The sequence below is a fragment of the Neofelis nebulosa genome, chromosome 9, assembly GCF_028018385.1.
Source record: "Neofelis nebulosa isolate mNeoNeb1 chromosome 9, mNeoNeb1.pri, whole genome shotgun sequence".
Taxonomy (NCBI): domain Eukaryota; kingdom Metazoa; phylum Chordata; class Mammalia; order Carnivora; family Felidae; genus Neofelis; species Neofelis nebulosa.
This window is the reverse complement of record NC_080790.1, coordinates 2,277,058-2,295,439: the sequence shown is the minus strand read 5'-3', so window position 1 is coordinate 2,295,439 and position 18,382 is coordinate 2,277,058. Positions and strand designations below refer to the sequence as shown.

At 54.6% G+C, this 18,382-nt stretch overlaps 2 protein-coding genes and 1 long non-coding RNA gene across 3 annotated transcripts in view; 2 read left to right on the top strand and 1 right to left on the bottom strand.

Annotated features, from left to right (window-relative positions):
• RPS7 (ribosomal protein S7) overlaps positions 1–18,382 on the bottom strand; it is a 119,572-nt gene that overhangs the window by 42,422 nt on the left and 58,768 nt on the right. The gene's annotated exons all lie outside the window — the stretch shown is intronic.
• On the top strand, positions 546–1,852 carry LOC131484300 (uncharacterized). The gene is made up of 2 exons (XR_009248149.1): positions 546–1,433; positions 1,621–1,852. It is a non-coding gene; the product is annotated as an uncharacterized LOC131484300 (long non-coding RNA).
• On the top strand, positions 9,634–17,246 carry ADI1 (acireductone dioxygenase 1). The gene is made up of 4 exons (XM_058682426.1): positions 9,634–9,854; positions 13,975–14,094; positions 15,120–15,299; positions 16,546–17,246. The coding sequence occupies exons 1-4, from the start codon at positions 9,735–9,737 to the stop codon at positions 16,663–16,665; spliced, it is 540 nt and encodes a 179-aa protein (XP_058538409.1). The 5' UTR covers positions 9,634–9,734; the 3' UTR covers positions 16,666–17,246.

Below are 18,382 nucleotides of genomic sequence, written 5' to 3'. Positions count from 1 at the left end.
CGGAACCTGACCGTTCCCACCACGCACATACTAGGTCCTGACCCAAGCCCCGACCTCTGTCACTCGGGAGATTGCAGTAGCCTCCCCGGTTTCCTTGCTTCCGTCTAGCCTGCCCTGCAGGTGGTTCTCCGTCTAGAAGCCCGACTCCCATCACACCAAGTGGCCGTGAGCGTCCCCACGCTCTGGCCCTGCCGCCCTCCGGGCCTCCCTCCTGCTGCCCCAGCTGATGCACCGCAGGCCCCGAGGTCCAGGACCCAGCGCCCCAGGCCGCGCGCTGACAGTTCTCTCTGCTTCCTCCAGGTGTTTGGGCTCCCCCCTCCCCCGACTCCTTCCACTGGCTGCTCGCGGAGACTCAAACCCCGCAGGCTTCCCTGCCCCTTCCCACCTCCCCACCTCCCTCTGGGTCCCTCTCCCCCTCTGACGTCCTCCCCTCCCCGACCCAAGGCTGTCACGTGTTACTCCTGTTTCCCTGCCTTGCGTTCCCCCTCCCTGTCTTAACGGGGGGGGGGGGGGGGGCTCATGTGTGCCAACGTCCTGGGATCCTCGCTGCCAGATATTTGGCCCGTGAGAATCTATCACGCCGGCCAAAGTTGATTTTCCACGAGAGTGAGATTTGCTTTCTGAAAAACTATTTCCCAAATGTCAGTATCTGTTACTTATACGTCCTTGTGGTTTTTATTACTAAGACTGAGTCCCAGTGCTTACTGTCGTTGTTGGGTGTTCTCGTGTTTCTGCTTCCCTGCCCCCCAACATTGGCGGGTGTTAGAATCAAAAGCAAACGGAGACCTGCTTTGAAAATCCCCTGAGCAGACAAAACCAGTTTGGTTATACAGAGATTAATGTTTATTTTGCAAGACAGCCCGACCTGGGCCACCTCTCGCTTAGGCCCCTGGAAATCGCGAACAAAACCTTTCTTTCCCAAACGTTTCCCAAAAGTTGCTATGAGCTAACCACTCACCAATTCTGTGTCGTTAAAGAAAGTTCTAATGTTGTGACGACTCACTGTGAATCTCGAAGTCCCTGCCTCCTCACCTCCTGCGCGGCTGTCTGGAAATGCGCCCCTGAGCCCGTCTATGCTCTGGTTAAGTGCTCCCAGCTTGGAAACGGTCTTTTGGCGAACGCGCGGTCCGTCTTTACTAATTGCTACTTCAGTCACTCGCTGCACTTTTGTCAGTGTTCACCAGAGAGTGTCGTGCGGGACGTTTTTGGAACGAGTACATGCCACCCTCCAAGAGGAGGGGTTTTATCACCCTTACGCGGCGTCTTCCTGACGAGCCTCACCACTTTCCAGAAGAGAGTTAGCATAGGAGGCCCCCTCAAAGTTTTTGACCTCAAAAGGCTTTTTCCCGATCCTTTGTCTCAGCGCATGTGACATGGAGCACGCCCGGGGAAGAGTCTCATCGGAGCGAGTGTTTGGGGACAGTGTGACGCAGGTATGATGACATCTGGAGAGACAGGGGTGCGCACACTAGAATAAACATGCGTTTTACTTGCATCCTGGAAGCCCAGGGGTGTGGGATGACTCACTGAGAGGCTGCAAATGAGGCTGCCTCTGTCTCCAGGGCAAGAGAGGGTCGTACTCGATGTCTGAAGGTCTCCTTCTTCTTTCTTCTTTGAAAGAGGTGTTAAGAGCCCGAGAAATGCTCTCCTTTAGACCATGGCCTCCAGGGGCTGCGTCAGCGCTGCTCCTTTGGTAAGAAATCCACTCCGACTCTCTTTTTTCAGGTACGAACAGTTCACAGTTCACGCACAGATGGCTTGTTTCTGAATTCAAAATGCCACAACTTTTTGTAAAAACCATTGAAATTGTCCAAATATACATGCAAAAAGAATAGTTTTATGAACGTCCATACATCCCTGTCACCCAGTTTCATTGTATGAAAGTCTCTTTCAGCGAACTGGCCAGGTTGCAGGATAGGGGACGGCCCCGCGGCTTTTCCTCCCGCAAGTCCTGAGTCAGCCCTACGTTCCATTTCTAGACGGGCCGTTGTGTTCCACGGCCAACCTTTATTTTTGGCCCTTTGTTTTCAACGATAATTTTTATCCCAAAATTATCCCGGTGCACCCGTTGCTTCCAACATTGGCACCTCTGCTGTTATTTGTGACGCCTGCACTCCCTTCACACTTCCTGTTTTCCAGAAATCCCTCAGGCTTTCCGTGTAGAAGACATGAGCTGAGCTCTGGCCCTGACGGGAAAGTCGCCCAGACACAGGCTGCTCCGTGGGGCTGGGCTGGTCGTGCGTCAACAGTGAGGGGCCGCAGGGCACAGGGCCCGAGGACAGGGACAGGGACAGGGACGGGTGGCACCGACTTGACAGCAGTTGCCAGGCCCTCTGCTCTCCTCAGAGAGACACCCACCGAGTAGGAGGGCCTTGGCAGCCCAGTGTTCCAGAGCGTCTGCCCGGTTGTCTGCCCGGCCCTCCTCCGGGTCCTTGGGGGTCCCGGCTTTGTCCCAAGGGGCTGCCAGGCCCGGCCTCGCCGGATGGCCGACCTCGGGCTTCGGCAGAGATCCAAGGGGGTGGACGCGTGGTTCTGCCTGGGCCATCTGGAACCTTCCATGAGACTGGCTCTCCAGCCACCACCTAAGAGAGCTCCTTTCTCATGAATTACAAGCATGGCTGCGGAGCTACTGGGGGCTGGGTTTCCTGTACCGACAGGAAGCTCATTACGGGAGGTGAGAATTGAGCCAGCTCTCGGGGAGGAGAGCCGAGGCAGGCCGAGGCCGAGGCCGAGGCCGGGAAGGAGGGAGCCCTTAGCACCCTCTGAGCCCCAGCGCAGTCTTGCTTGAGGTGAGGCCCCCCAGCCCGTGGCAGAGCCAACCTATCTTTGTTCTGTTTTGTTTGCTTTGCATATTGCGCTCCTGTCCCCGGAGCCACGAAGCTGGGCCGTGGTTCCTAAAGCACGAGGGGCTGCGGCGTGGAAACACATCCCTGGGAGCCAAGACGCGGCGGGCCCTCCCTGTGCCCAGCAGCGCGGTGAGGGGGCAAAGGCCGTGCCGGGGCAGCTGCTGGCGCTCGTGCGACACTCCTGTGCCACCTGCCGTCGTGGCTGCTCGGACACACGTGCAGGAAAGCCGGCCAGACGTGAGGCCCCGCATCTCTCGAGAGATGAAGAAAGATGAGGAAGCCGTAAACAATTAGGAAACGTCGACGTCTGTGTCGACGCGTTAATGTTCTCTGTGACCCAAGGGAAGCGCACAGAAAGCATCTCTGCTATCAACCCAAGTGTGACCGTTGCCAGGAGAGAGGCCCCTACGATTGGCCTGCAGGCCGAACTCGCCCCCAGATCCCCATCGCTGTTCCAGCCAGGGCGCCCGGCAGACGCTGTCTCAAAATTGAGCCCAGAGAGCGAGCCTGCCTTTGCAGTCTGACTTGACTCAGCACTCGGTGGTCGCCGGGGGCGGGGCGCTGCTGGAACCGAGAGGGGAACAGTAAACACGCGGCCCTTACTGAGGCCGCGGTTACGATGGCTGTGCCGTCCAGAACCCTCCCTGCCAGAAAAAAAATTGTGATCATCTCCTAAGGCTTACCCAGCTTTCGTATACTCTGGATCTGGAGTTCCCTCTTGTCCAGCAACAGGGCAGACGCGGGATTAAAATACGAGAGGCTAATGTCCAGGAGGAGACAGGAGCCCCAAGTAAGGGTCCTTTCTCCGTTTTTATTAGGGTCAGAAGGCTTAGAAGCGTGATGGGCGAGTACCAAGAGACAATGAAACCGTGAACACTAACTCATGGGCAGGAGGGAAAGGGGGTGTTGAAGACATGCGCTGTTAGGGGTTTGGGTCAATACAAAACAGACTCCTGACACTGGGTGGAAGGTTGTTTACAGCAGACGTGAGGCCCCACCTCTGTTTACCTAAAGTGACCTAGGGGATGAGAAAGACGGAGCAAGCTACGTCAGGGTCGACAAGACACCTTTCTTTTGCTAATTAGCTCCTCTCTGGGCAACTACGCCCCACTGAGGTCTCATAGCGCTGTTTACCTGTTCACCTAATTTGGTCCTTCCTTCCTGTGAAAGCAGCTTTCTGCTGTTGTACTAAGTTGGGGGGCATTTCCCCCCTGAACACCTAATCTTGTTTACTATTTTTGGATACTTTCATCCTGTGATTTCCTATTCCTATACTATTCCTATACTTTTGTCCTATTCTGGGGGCCTTTGCCCCATTTACCTGACCTTTTTTACCCAAACTTGGGTGTGTTCATCCTGTGGCTATTTCTCTAGGCCTTGTTAACCCATCCGTGCAGGTTCAGGGAATTCCTAAGCTTATTCCCCATGCCTAGCAACTTGAGGAAGTGTCATGCTTGAGTCAAGGTTATTCTCCTGGCCTCTGTAGAGGGTTTTTTTTTTTTTTTTCTTTTTACTGTATCTTAAAAAGCTTTCTAGTTACCATCAATTTAAGAATCCTAAATCCAATGAAACCGTGACATTGATAACTGTGCTTATACCTAAAACATGGACAGCTGGTAAATAAGTGAAAGTGGGCAGGGGCCACTGTTTGTTTTTTTTTAAATATTGACCTATTTGGGGGGAGAGCGCAAGCTGGGGAGGGGCAGAGAGAGGGGGCAGAGGGTCCGTAGTGTAGCGGGCTCTGCGTTAACAGGCTGACAGCAGCGAGCTCAATGTGGGGCTCAAACTCGCGAACCCTGAGATCATGACCTGAGCCAAAGTCGGACGCTCAACCAACTGAGCCACCCAGGCAACCCCTGTTGCCACCCGTTCTTAACCATTTTCAGTCTCTGCTCAGTCACTGTGACAGTGAGTAGGGACAATACAGAGACTTATGGATATGGTAAGCGGCATTTTGAGATTTCCCCCCCCTGGTGGACAAGCCCTGTATCAGACCCTTGAGTGTGGGTGGAGCTGTGAGTCTGGCTGCTGGTGAAATTACTGAGCCTTACTGCAGGAGTAACCAAAGCCCCAAACCACTGGACTCGGAGTTCATCAAAATGGAGATTATCTTTGGTGAGCCTGAACTAATCGGGCGAGATCTTCTTGGAAGGAGAGATTCAAAGGGATAAAGCCTTTCCTGTTGGCTTAGAGAAGTAGGCATCTGTGTTATGGGCAAAGGACTGAGGGCATCTTCTGGGCATAGAGAGCAGCTCCTGGTCACCAGCCAGTAGGAACAGAGGGGTCTCGGGTTCACTGAGTGAGTTCTGCCAACAAGCACGCTCCAGCAAGGAGGCAGCCGCAGCGACCTTGACTGCAGCTTGTGACGCTGAGCAGAGGGTGACCCTCACCACGCCCACACTTCTCACCTTCAGGACCACGAGCACTCTGTCACATTTCCAAGACTCTGTCCAATAAATGCACATAGAGCGGGTCCCAGTTCTCCACGGGCCTCTGACATTTCTGCACACACACCAATGGGATCCTAACTACCCTTGCAGGGATCTTTGTTTAGCCCAATGGTCTTGGAAGACCGATGTGGTTGGTGTGTCCCTGGAGCAGGGGCAGGCGTGCTTCCTGCCCGGTATAATGGAGATCTAGGTTCCTAAGCTCAGTGCAACCCGCTGAGCACACGGGTGTCTTGTAGGCTCTTCGCGTCCCCTGGGAGGAGCCAGTGTAGAGACACCGACACCAGCCACTGCCGTTGAGTCGGGCGCTGGGCCTTGCCTCTGACCCAGGAGACTCGGGTCTTCCGCCCGCATGCACAAGCTTATGGCAAGCTCCCTCCTTGGCTTGTTAGTAGTGTGAAATCTGAGACTCTGACAAAGTGCTCCCCACAGGCCAGGGAAATAAAATTTTAATATTATTATTGGGATACAGTGGGGTCAGCAGATTCCAGCCTGATGCCTGTTTTTGTATGTTCTGTGAGCTAAGAATGGCTTTTACATTTTTTTAAAAGTTTATTTTGAGAGAGAGAACAGGGGGGAGGGGTACAGAGAGGGGGAGACAGAGAATCCCAAGCAGGCTCCCCGCTGTCAGCACGGAGCCTGATGCAGGGCGCGAACCCACAAACCGTGAGATTGCAGCCTGAGCTGAAATCAAAAGTCGGACCCTTAACCAGCTGAGCCACCCAGGCGCCTGTTTTTCACATTCCAAAACGGTTGCTACTGAAGGACCCATCTCCTCTGCTTGATTTTGCCTCTTGGCCCACGAAGCCCGAAAGACCCTCGCAGAGGAAGCACATCGCTGGCATGGGCGCACACCCGTGGATGATGGGTGGCCGGCGTGCGGGCCGGGCCGCAGGGAGGGCGACCATCTGCCTTTCAAAGCATCTACAGATCCTTCCCGAGCTGCCCACTTCGGGGTGATAAACTCCGGTTGCATAATGTATTTTTTGGCTGCTGCTGGCTATTTTTTTTTTAATTTTTTTTTCAACGTTTTTTATTTATTTTTGGGACAGAGAGAGACAGAGCATGAACGGGGGAGGGGCAGAGAGAGAGGGAGACACAGAATCCGAAACAGGCCCCAGGCTCCGAGCCATCAGCCCAGAGCCCGACGCGGGGCTCGAACTCACGGACCGCGAGATCGTGACCCGGCTGAAGTCGGACGCTTAACCGACTGCGCCACCCAGGCGCCCCTCTGCTGGCTGTTCTGCTGGAAGAAGCAGTTCAATTTCAAGAGACTTCTTCCCTCCTAAGGAGGATTCCCGGAGGGCAGCACTGGCCACAGGAAAGCGATGCGATGCGATGCGCGCTGTTCGTGTCTGCTTCTGCTTGCTTGGACCCGCTCTGCCGGCGAGTGCCAGGTTCTGCGGCCGCTTGTCCTGCTTTTCCACAGCATGGTTGTTTACACAGACACAAAACAGCTCCCTCTCTCCTCCCCAATAGTGAAAAGTAAACGAGGCTCCTGCTTAACGTGGAGGCCAACGAATGGTGACACACGACTGTGCTGTGCTGCGCTATGGTGGCAGGGGCGGGGGGTGGGGTGGGGAGGGGTGGGGTGGGGGCGACCCTGCAGGCGCTTAGTTCCAGGAAGCAGTCATTCCCCCCAACCACCGCACGCTTTGCGGGGAGCTCAGATCCCAGCCTTGCTCCTTCCTGGCCATGGGACCTTGAGCCAGTTATGAGCCCTGCTTGCCTCAGTTGTCGTTAAAGCGTGGGTAGGTGGGTAGTAAGGGGGGCCTGGGTGGCTCAGTCAGTTAAGCGTCGGACTTCAGCTCAAGTAGCGATCTCACAGTTCATGGGTTCGAGCCCTACACTGGGCTCTGTGCTGACAGCGCAGAGCCTGCTTTGGATCCTCTGTCTCTACCTCTCTCTGCCCCTCCCCTGCTGACACCCTCTTTCAAAAATAAACAAACATTAAAGAAACGTGAGGGCAGGTGAGACCACGTGTGGGAAGCCCACAGAAGATTACCCAGTGCACAGCATTATTTTCTAGGGAAGGAGATTTGATTTGACTTAGGAGGGCAGTTGTAGTGATGTTGTGGAAACTCTGGAGTGCTTCTCATCACGTCCTTTCCGTTTTCATTCAGCAGACTTCTTTTTGTCGCCTGTCACATACCAGGCACTGGTCCCTGGAAGACACACCCTGACCCCAAGACACAAGTTGTCACTGGCAACACAAATGTATTCATTCAGCAAGTACCAAAAACATGGGGCCGGCAGTCCTAAGGTGGAGGCTGACATTAGCCAAATACATCATTACAGACAAGCACCAGGAGCCTGTGAAACAGGGAGACCTCCCAGCCGTGCGGGGTGCGGTCAGAAGGCCTCTCCGGGGAGGGGTCCTAAGCGGAGAAGGGAAGCGCACAGGGGAGAACGGTGTCTGCAGGATGGAGGGAGGGAAAATGCACTGGCAAAGGCCCCGAGGTAGGGAGGACGTCAGACTCAGACGCTGAGAGACCCACGTGTGTGGAGGGCAGAGAACAGGCGGGAGGCAGAGGCTGGAGAGGTGGCCGGCAGCCGGGCGGTTGGGAAAGGAGGGCCAAGCAGACAGGTGACACAATCCCGTTTGTGTTTTTTAATACACGCTCTGCACGGAAGTGTGGAGCCGCAGAAACGGAAGCCGGGGGTCAATTTCAGTAAGTCCATTTCAAGTAAGTCTAAGGCAAGAAAAGAGGGCAGAAGGACCCGGGATGGGGTAAGTGAGTGGATGTGTGGTGTGCTTTGGAGGTCAAAGCGACAGGATTTGCTGCTAGACTTGGCTGGATGCTGAGGGGAGGGGAGAGGAAACACAAAATCCCTAGACCTTTGGATTAAGGCACTGGGTGGCTGGCGCTGCTGTTCGCTGGGTCAGGAAAGGCTGGGGGGACATGGCTGGGTGTGCAGGCGCTCGACTCCGTTTCGGCTGAGTTAGGTCTAGACACCGACCATGCGTGTGGTGATGCCAAGTTAGACATGGAGCCTGGTCTCAGAAGAGGTCCTGGCTGGAGACAGACGGTGGGGGTCAGTCATCGATGTGTACTGCACCACACGAGCACACCTACAGCGTGTGCGGATAGAGGACAGCACACGGAGAGCCCTGGGCACCCCACCACATTGTGGCCACGCCACGGAGAACCAGGAGGGAGCGGAAGGGAAATGACAAGAAATGTCTCGGGAAGGGAGTAGGCAACTGTGACGAACTGACTGACGAGAACAGAAGCACGGACTGGACCTGGCAACAGGGGGGCTGGTGGAGGGGGTCGGCAGGGACTGGCGAGCTCCGCAGCTCTACAGGGTGGGCAAGGGGAGGGCATGGGGTGAGACCACCATCAACCACCACGTTCCACAGCTTTGTCACAAAGCGCAGAACAAAACCGGCAGTGATGTCCAAGGTGGAATCCTGGAGGACGAGCTGTCGCTGGTCGAGCTGGAGAGGCGGGCTCTCCACCAGGACGCGGTACAGTCTGGGCAGTCACTGCAGCAGCAGAACGGACACGAAGTAAATGTGTGCCTTGTGTACAACTTGGGGAAGTTCTAGAGTGGACTAGAGCGCAGTCTAGTTTAAATCCCATACCTTTCCCAGTTACTTGATTCCCTGCTAGAGACCGTGGTGAATGGCCGAGATAATCCCATCTTTTCTGGTTCATTGCTTTGAAAGAAATGAACCTTTCTTTTCTTTTCTAATCTGCTAAACGGATTATCAATTCAAAGACTGGTAAAGGGAAGCTTGTTTATTTCTCCTAGGACGTAAGTCCTAACCCTGGCAAGGGGGATGGGCGGCTTAAAAACACAGGGTCTTACTGTAGACCTGCTGCTGTTACAAAGAAGGGGGGAGGGGTTGGAGAAGGCACAGTCTCCTGAGTGACACCTGTCCTGCGTGGTGACTTGACCTGACCTCGAGCCGCGCTGGGTCCCACATCAGCTGCGTGGGTGGTGATAAAACCACTTTTTTTTTTGGATGGCATTTAGTTTCCTTCCTGTAAAATACTGTTTGTTTCACAAGATTCTTCTGGCTGTCCAGAGATCGTCGCACCCGGCGCCACTTGCAGAGGGCTGGAGGACGCTGAATTTTACCTGCGCCCCGTGCACCCGGAGAGCAGGGCAGTAGGGAAGACTCGGGACGCCCCGTTTACCTAGGACGAGGCCAGACTCGGTGCGAATTCCGTCTGTCTCACCCACGCGGTCCCCGCTGAGCGGCAGCAAGTTGACCCTTGGCCCCGGGGCAGGCTCTTCCTCCTGGTCACCAGCCCCGCCCCCCCGTTGCACCCCCTCCCCGCCCGCCCCGCTCCCCGCAGTCCCCCTTCTCTCCCCCACGCCCCGCCCCCTCCGACGGGCGCGCCGGCCCCGCCCCGCCCGGCCGCCCCGGAGCAAGGGCCTTCCCCGCGCGGCGCGCCCGTTCTTCCTCCGCCGCGTCCCCGGCCCGGCCATGGTGCAGGCCTGGTACATGGACGAGTCGGCCGACGACCCGAGGCTGCCCCACCGCGGTGACCCCTGCAGCCCGGTCGGCCTGGAGAAGCTGCGCCGGCTCGGGGTTCTTTACTGGAAGGTACGCGGCGCGGGGGCGGGCGGGGGCGGTGTTCCTACCCCCCACCCCCCCCACCCCGGTCCCCCGCGCTCCCCGCACACCCGAAGCTTCGGCGAGTGGGGACCGCGGCCAGGACAGGGCCGGCGGAAGAGCTGCGCATGCTCCTACGGGGGGTCAGGGGTCGGGCGGTCGGCGGCGCCCGGGCACGCAACGCGCGCTGGGTAGAGGGGCTGGAGTCTAAGCTCCCCGGGAGCGGTGCGCATGCTCACGATCCGGCCGAGCGGCGGAGTGCGGGGCGCTCAGCGCTTGTGCGCCTCTGGGGCCTGGGCGTCCTGCGCATGCGCGGCGTCCCCGCTGGGTGGTGGGCGGCGTGGGCGTGCTGCGCTTGCTTGCAGAGGGGCTGTGGGGGGAGTCGGGTTCCCCGCGAGGTGTCGGGGCCGGGGTTTGGGGTCTGTGGTCTGACGCGGCGGGTGGGTTCGCGGCGTTAGCGGACTGCAGCGGGCGAGAGCGGGGAAGGAGACCCACCCAGGGTCCCTGTGCGGTGCGCCGGCGGCAGGTGTGCCCTCCTGGCGAGGTGCACGCTGGGGTGCGGGGCCGGGGGGGGGGGTCTCGGCAGGACCGCTCTCCCCCCCCTCCCCCACCGCGGGCTGCAAGGGCCCGGCTGTTGGAGTCTGCTGTGACGTCCGCTCCCGCGCGCGTGCTCCATCTGGGACCAGAATGGAATAAAGTCTGATTTGTTTTGTAGCGACGCTTTATCCCCGGTGGACAGACTCGTAGAATGTTCCAGCCTAACAGCACTTTAGACCTCATCTGGTCTCTCTTAGATAAAGGAGAAGCAGGTCGTCTTGGTACCTCTGGTTGGCAGTGTTAACGTTCGTTTGTTCTTTTTTCTTCCTTCCTCCCTTCCTCCCTTCCCTCCCTCCCTCCCTCTCTCTCTTTTCTTTTTTTTCTTTTCTTTATTTTCTTTAACTGTTTAAGTAATCTCTACACCAGTCACGGGGGCTCAGACTCACAACCCGGAGATCAGGAGTCGCATGTTCTAAGGACTGAGCCAGCCAGGCGCCCCTAGTAGTGTTGACTTTCAAAACAGAACTGCCCCGTTATTTTAGCAGTGAAAATGGGTTTATTTAGGAGTAGAGAATTGTAGTCCAACCTAAGCAAACCACAGCAAAACCGTGGTCAAGTCCCCTAATAAATGAGAGGAACAGTCTTTTATTAAAAAGGTGGAGGAGGAGTTGGGAATGCGGTTGTAAACAAAAGCCACTCTGGAGTAAACTGGGAGCTGGAGCGGTGGCTCCGCGGGGCTGTTGCTGGGGTGGGAGGAAACCTGCAGGTGTAGTGAAGTAGCAGCCACCTGCCAGGCGAGGCTTCTCCTGGTGGGTCTGCCCTTGACGGGGAGCGCCCCCTGCCGGCCTCCCCCTCCCTGGTAAACAGGCTCCTCTGATTCATTTTCACACGAGCCAGTGGAGAAGCAGGCTGGCCTTCTCGCCATTAAAAGGGCTTCCTCTCTACTAAACGGTTTGCTTTTGTGCCTGTGTTAATGTTTACGGAGTATTTGTCTTTTCCCAGGCTAAGGTTAAAACACTTAACCTACTGGAAGGTACCATTTTTGAAACAATCAAGTGGTATACAGTGTCTGTTACAGAGGGAAATTTTGTTTTATCGTAAAATCAATTATCTGCAATGTAAACAATCAGAAAGGTCAAGTTACTGTGCTTTGGGGGTTTCATTCTGCTTTTTACAGCTTAGAGCAAGAATGAGATATTGGTCAACTTGTGAAAGTATCCAAGTGATAAAATACGACATTTTATTAAAAACATTTTTTTTTTTAATATTTACTAATTTTTGTTTTTTTTTTTTTTAATTTTTTTTAAGGTTTATTTATTTTTGAGACAGAGAGAGACAGAGTATGAACCGGGGAGGGTCAGAGAGAGAGGGAGACACAGAATCCGAAACAGGCTCCAGGCTCTGAGCCATCAGCACAGATGCCTGACGCGGGGCTTGAACTCATGAACTGCGAGATCATGACCTGAGCTGAAGTCGGACGCCTAACCAACTGGGCCACCCAGGTGCCCCAATATTTACTAATTTTTGACAGAGAGAGAGAGACAGAGCATGAGCGGGGAGGGGCAGAGAGAGAGGGAGACACAGAATCCGAAGCGGGCTCCTGGCTCTGAGCTGTCAGTGCAGAGCCTGATGCGGGGCTCGAACTCAGATTGCAAGATCGTGACCTGACCCGAAGTCGGACGCTCAACCGACTGAGCTGCCCAGGCGCCCCTGAAATACTACATTTTAAAAGGCATCTTTTAGTAATTCCATGGGTCAAACCCAGTTCCTCCTGCCTTCTGCTTCTGCTGTGGATAAGTCAAAGGGCTGTAAAAATTAAATTATGTTTACTCTGTGGTCTTTGTGTCCTGTGTATTTTTTTTTTTTTAAAGTTCATTTTATTTATTTTGAGAGAGAGGGAGAGAGAGAGAATCCCAAGCAGGCTCCACACGCCCATCAGCACAGAGCCCGATGTGGGGCCCGAACCCGCAAACCGTGAGATATGACCTAAGCCGAAATCAGGAGCCGGAGCCTAACCGACTGAGCCCCCTAGTGCCCGTGTCCTGCATATTCTTACGTACTGTCTTCGTAGTAACCATTCTCGATCATCGGGAACCGACAGACCATTTTTCTTGTCTGCTGTCAGCGACACAGCAGAGTGATACAAAGCTCTGACACACACCATTTGAAGTAGATCGGTGCTGTGCACATCCATGGGTGGACCGGATAACTTGGGGAGTCAGCTGTGCAGAAATTAATGTATCGATGACTAGTACTTGAAGATATTCTGGAGTTGGGGGCGCCTGGAGGGCTCAGCCGTTACGCATCTGACTTCGGCTCAGGTCATGATGTCACGGTTCGTGAGTTGGGAGTTCCGCATCTGGTGAGCTCGGGCCCCGCTTTGGGTGAGCCCCACTTCTCTCTCTCTCTTTCTCCCCCTCCTGGGATTCTCTTTCTCTCTCTGCCCTTCAGTCACTTGTGCCCTTTCTTCCTCTCTCTCTCTCTCTCTCTCTCTCAAAAAAAGGTATTCTGGAGTTTGTTGTTTAGTAGTTGTGATGAAATGTGCATTCTATCGCAGTATAGGGCCAAGGATACTAAATTCATTTCTCATAGTTTGAAGTAGGAGTGCAGACTAATTCTGCCTAGAGTCCTAGGGGAGGGCTTCATGACCAACGTGTTGTTAGAATTGGGCCTTGAAGAATAGATAGGATTGTGATAAAATGGTGAAGGAACTTTCTAGGTGGAGGAAGCCATCAGGAGCAAGGATGTGGAGATGTGAACCATCAGGTGTCTTTTGGAAAAGCAGATACTCTTATTCGTTGGTTTGGGATGTAGATTAAACAACAGGGAATGAGGGGCACCTGGGTTGCTCAGTTGGTTAAGCACCGACTTCTGCTGAGGTCGTGATCTTGCAGTTTGTGAGTTCGAGCCCCGTACCCGGCTCCATGCTGACAGTGCAGATCCTGCTTGGGATTCTCACTCTCCTCTCTCTTTACCCCTCCCCATATCATGCCTTCTCTCTCTCTCTTTCTCTCTCAATAAATAAACTTTAAAAATAAACAGGGAATATGGACAGAGAAGAAGAGACACCCAGGGCCTCATGATGGAAGGCCTCGCATCCCAGGGCAGTGAACCCGGGTTATATTTGCAGCCCTTCAGAACAGGAGTCATTTCTGCCCAGGGACGTGCTGCCCAGACCAGAGACGTGCTGTAGAGAGATCAGCCAGACCTGCAGAGGGCTGGCGCTGGAGGAATAGGATGGGGGGCGGGGGGATGGTTGGTGCCCTTGGACAGGCTTGGCCACTTTACCTGGGCTCCTGGCAGTGGGACTGGAACAGTGACGTAGAACCCGCAGGAAGGACTGCTGGGGGGAAGGGAGAGGAGTTTAACACAACTGCGGCCTCTTCAGCTGGTACAGAGAAGATGGGGAAGCCCTTAAGAGAAACAGGGAGGGCGGGGAAGGAAGGTTAGGTTGTGATTGACAAAGGACTCGCTGATACATTTGGAATGTGATCGTTTTGGAGATCCAGAAAGAGATCCATGTTTCCTTGCATTAACGTGACCTCTTTTTTTGTTGCCGTTTAAACTCTTATAGCTTGATGCCGACAAATACGAGAATGATCCAGAGTTAGAAAAGATCCGAAAAGAGAGAAGCTATTCCTGGATGGACATAATAACCATATGCAAGGATAAACTACCAGATTATGAAGAAAAGGTAATGGAGTTCTACACTGTGTAAGGAGGAATCATTCTATTTACTACTAGTAAACACAAGCTCTTTTTTTTTGCTTTTTTTTAATGTTTATTTAGTTATTTTGAGAAAGAGAAAGCAGGGGAGGGGCAGAGAGAGGGGGAGAGAGGATCCCAAGCAGGCTCTGCGCTGTCAGCACAGAGCCTGACGTGGAGCTTGAACTCACAAACCGTGAGATCATGACCTGAGCCGAAACCAAGAGTTAGAGTCTTAACTTATTGACCCACCCAGGCATCCCTTTTTTTCCTTTTAATGTCTTCATTTGAGTTTTGTATCAGAGTAGTGCCGGTCCATAGAGTAAACTGAGAAGTGTTACCTCCGTTTCTGTTTTTTAGAACAGTATGTGTACAGCAGTTTTATTTTTTCCTGAAATGTTTGGGCAGATTAACCAGTGAAGCCCTCTGGGCCTGGAGCTTTCCTTTTTAAAGTTTTTTTTTTTTTTTTTTTTTTAACGTTTATTTATTTTTGAGACAGAGACAGAGCATGAATGGGGGAGGGTCAGAGAAAGGGAGACACAGAATCCAAAGCAGGCTCCAGGCTCTGAGCTGTCAGCACAGAGCCCGACGTGGGGCTCGAACTCACGGACTGTGAGATCATGACCTGAGCCAAAGTCGGCCGCATAACCGACTGAGCCACCCAGGCGCCCCCCCCTTTTTTTTTAAGTTTATTTATTTTGAGAGAGAGAGAGAAAGAATGTGAGTGGGGGAGGGGCAGACAGATGGAGATAGAGAATCCCAGGCAGGCTCCATGCTGTCAGCACAGAGCCCGACGTGGGGCTCAAACCCACGAACCCTGACCTGAGGGTCATGACCTAAGCTGAAGTCAGATGCTCAACCAACTGAGCCCCCCAGGCGCCCCCAGAATATTTCTATTTTTATGAAGGGACCCTGTCCACCCCAGTCCTGGTCTTTGAGGGCGGGGTCGGTGGCTGGACCTGTGCTGACTTGGGAACGGGCCCCGAGAATCATGGCGGTGTCCTTCCTGTCTAGATCAAGATATTCTACAAGGAGCACCTGCACCTGGACGATGAGATCCGCTACATCTTGGACGGCAGCGGCTACTTTGATGTGAGGGACAAAGAGGACAAGTGGATCCGCATCTTCATGGAGAAAGGAGACATGATCACCCTTCCTGCCGGGATCTATCACCGCTTCACGCTGGATGAAAAGGTAGGATCGCTGTGTTGGATTCGCAGGTGTCCGTGCACGGATGTCGGGAGCTCGCGGCACTGCCCTCTCAGCGGTGCCTCTGCCGCTCCGGAGCTCGTGAGCCGGGGTCCCAGGCTCCCCTGGGAGAGGCCGGCGGGAGCCTGGGGGCCACACGCCATCTGCGGGCCGTCAGGAAGCTCCGGCTTTGTCCTTGGCCGGTGGCGGCACATGTGCACACACGACCCGCGGTCCCCGGGAGGCCAGGCAGGTCAGCAGGAAGGGATCTCGCTCCTTTAAGGAGAGAGCACGTGGTTGAGTGTAGGGGTGCAGCTCGGTGGGCGTCTCTAGGTCCCTGCTGCTCTGTCGCTTTCCCGAGCGTTTCCGTTCGGAGCAAAACTGTAGTGCGATACCAGTCCCGGCGTGAGGATCGGCCGTCAGCACGGAAGCGAGGTCGTTCTCTGGTTGGGGTTTGGGCCGAACCCGAGAGGTAAGTATGGTTTCTGAACGGAAACTAAAGGCGTGTGGTGTAAACCCAGAATTCTGGAAGGGCGTCAAGCGGACGGCTTCCTTTCTCCCCCGCTGCCCAGCCCTGTGCGCTCCGGCGAGTCTGAGTGTTGTGTCCTCCCGGCACAGGACGCGGCGGCCTCTACACGAGGTTCCGCGTTTCCCTCCCCCCGCACCGGGTCCGCTCTCGGATCATTTCCTGGCCGTGGGTGGGGGGCGGGTCCTTCCGTGCAGCTGCCCCGCTCCGTCCTCGGACGAGCCCCAGACCCCCGCCCGCCGGCTTATTCCATGGTCAGGACGATCCCTCCCGCTGGGCGTGCTGACCGCTCCCCGTTTGCTACGGTGAACCGTGCTGGGACGAATAACCTTACGCGCTTGTCACTTGCACAGGTGTGACTTTGTCACCAGGGTAAATTCCTAGAAGCGAGAACGGGCTTGAACGGCACGTACGTTGGTAATTTGAGGGAGGGCGTCGCGCCGTCCTCACCGGTGTTGAGCGGCGCGGGGCCCTGACGTTAGGAGAGCGGTGCCGAGGGGAGCGCGCAGGCAGGCAGTCAGCGCGGGTTGCAGGAGTGGGCTCAGCGCTGGACCTCCGCGCCCCGTGCTTTCCTGGGTACGCGAACTTGGGGCCCTGGCGGCCCATACCTCCTTTCGGAAAAGAAACGTGGCCGCGTGGTTAAGACGCAGGAGCAGGAGCAGACGCAGCCAGGGAGGTCACCCTGAGGGCTGGTTTGACAGCTGGGTGTGTTTGTGTGTTTTCTAGAACTACGTGAAAGCCATGCGGCTGTTTGTGGGAGAACCGGTGTGGACGGCGTACAACCGGCCGGCCGACCATTTCGAGGTTCGGGGGCAGTACGTGGAATTCTTGGCGCAGACGGAGTAGCGGCGCCCTGGAGGCCTCGCTCACCCTTCGCCCTTGGGAATGTCCTGAACGCGATCCCAGCGGAGGACCTGTCCTTCCTCCTTGCTTTTCTGCTGTAGAGCAGGGGCCACGAGAGCCTTCCTCCGCGAGGTTATTTGATTCGAGGGCATTTAATGAGAGGAGCTTTTTATACGAATGATTTTTACATGTTAGCAGCTCTGGGAATGTGGACAAATCACATTTTACGTAATTCGAGATTGGCGGCCGGCAGCCATGTGTCAGTGCGCACGGTCGATTTTACCGCAAACGAAAGCACCTTCCAGATGTGAGTACTGAGCCGCCCCGCCACACCTGGCGCCCGCACAGTAAGCACATGTCGGTCGATGCCAGGTCTGCCTCGTAAGCGGGTGTCACGGTGGATGACAGACTGGCCAGCTAGAGGACACTTTTCTCCCAGAACTGGGTGGAGACTGCGGTCGGGGGACACTCGGGGTTCCTTGTGCACTTTCTTGTTGGAAACAAAGTAGCTGCCTTAATTCTGTGCTCTGGGCTTGGAGTCCTTATTTGGGAACATACTGGTCATTAAAATCACCGTTCAGATACTTTCTGTGGTCGTGGTCATTCATACACGCATATAAGGAATTTAGATTTCATCTGTGTTAGTGTTTGTTCGCTGAGATTTCCAGGTTGATTTTCCTGTTAACTCTTTTACAAGCAAGGTTTTTTGTTTGTTTTTTTTTAACAAGAAAACTAGGACATTATCTTTTTTCTCAACGATTCTGAAATATGATTTTGCCTAATTTGTTACAATAATAGACCCCAAATCAACCTCTTGTTTTGATGGGCAGATTGTTTTAAGTGTTTTTTAAACTGGATTAAAAATCTTCATGTTAAAATTTATCTTTTTTTTAATGTTTTATTTGAGAGAGAGAGAGAGCATGAGCAGAGGAAGGGCAGAGAGAGGGGGACGGAGGATCCGAAGCAGGCTCCAGGCTCTGAGCTGTCAGCACAGAGCCCGACGCGGGCCTCGAACCCATGAACCATGAGATCATGACCTGAACCAAAGTCCACCACTCAGCCGACTGAGCCCCCCAGGTGCCCCGCAGTGTGTCCTCTGTTCAAAGCCATGGAGCACGTAGTGGTGGGTGTTCCGTGGCTGGGATATTGATCAGTCAGAACACAAGCGGGTATCTTCCCACTGGTTTACGCGTTGGTGTGATAAAGAAATACCCATTTTTACTTTATTCTTACTTATGGTAAATGACACTGTGAAAGGCCCCAGCTGGGTCTCGGGCCCTGCATCGGTGTCTCCTATTAAGAGGCAGACAGATAATCCAGGAACTTCCCAACCCCGTACTGGGATCTGGATTAACCACTGAGCCCCAGATACTTTATCCGTTTGGAATCTAGCCTCTAAGAGTCTCACATGCCTGTGGCTTTCCCTGGTTGCCTTTGTCCACGGTTCCTGAGTGAGCGGGTCCTGTCTCCGGTTTCCACTCTCTTCCGGCCCCCGTCTCTGTCCCTGTCTTTATGCAGAAGGAAGAGCTGGCGAGGGAGGAGGGGCCCCGGTCCCGTCCAAAGCGGCTCGTGCTGGATCATCTGAGCGGCCAGGTGTTTCAGTGACTTGCCGATCAACCACCGGCAGAGCTTTGCGCCTGTTCGTTATTTCTGCCCCTCACATGAGCTCCCATCTGTCAGCTTGGCATTCCCGACTCCCCACTTTGAAGACCCTACCTGA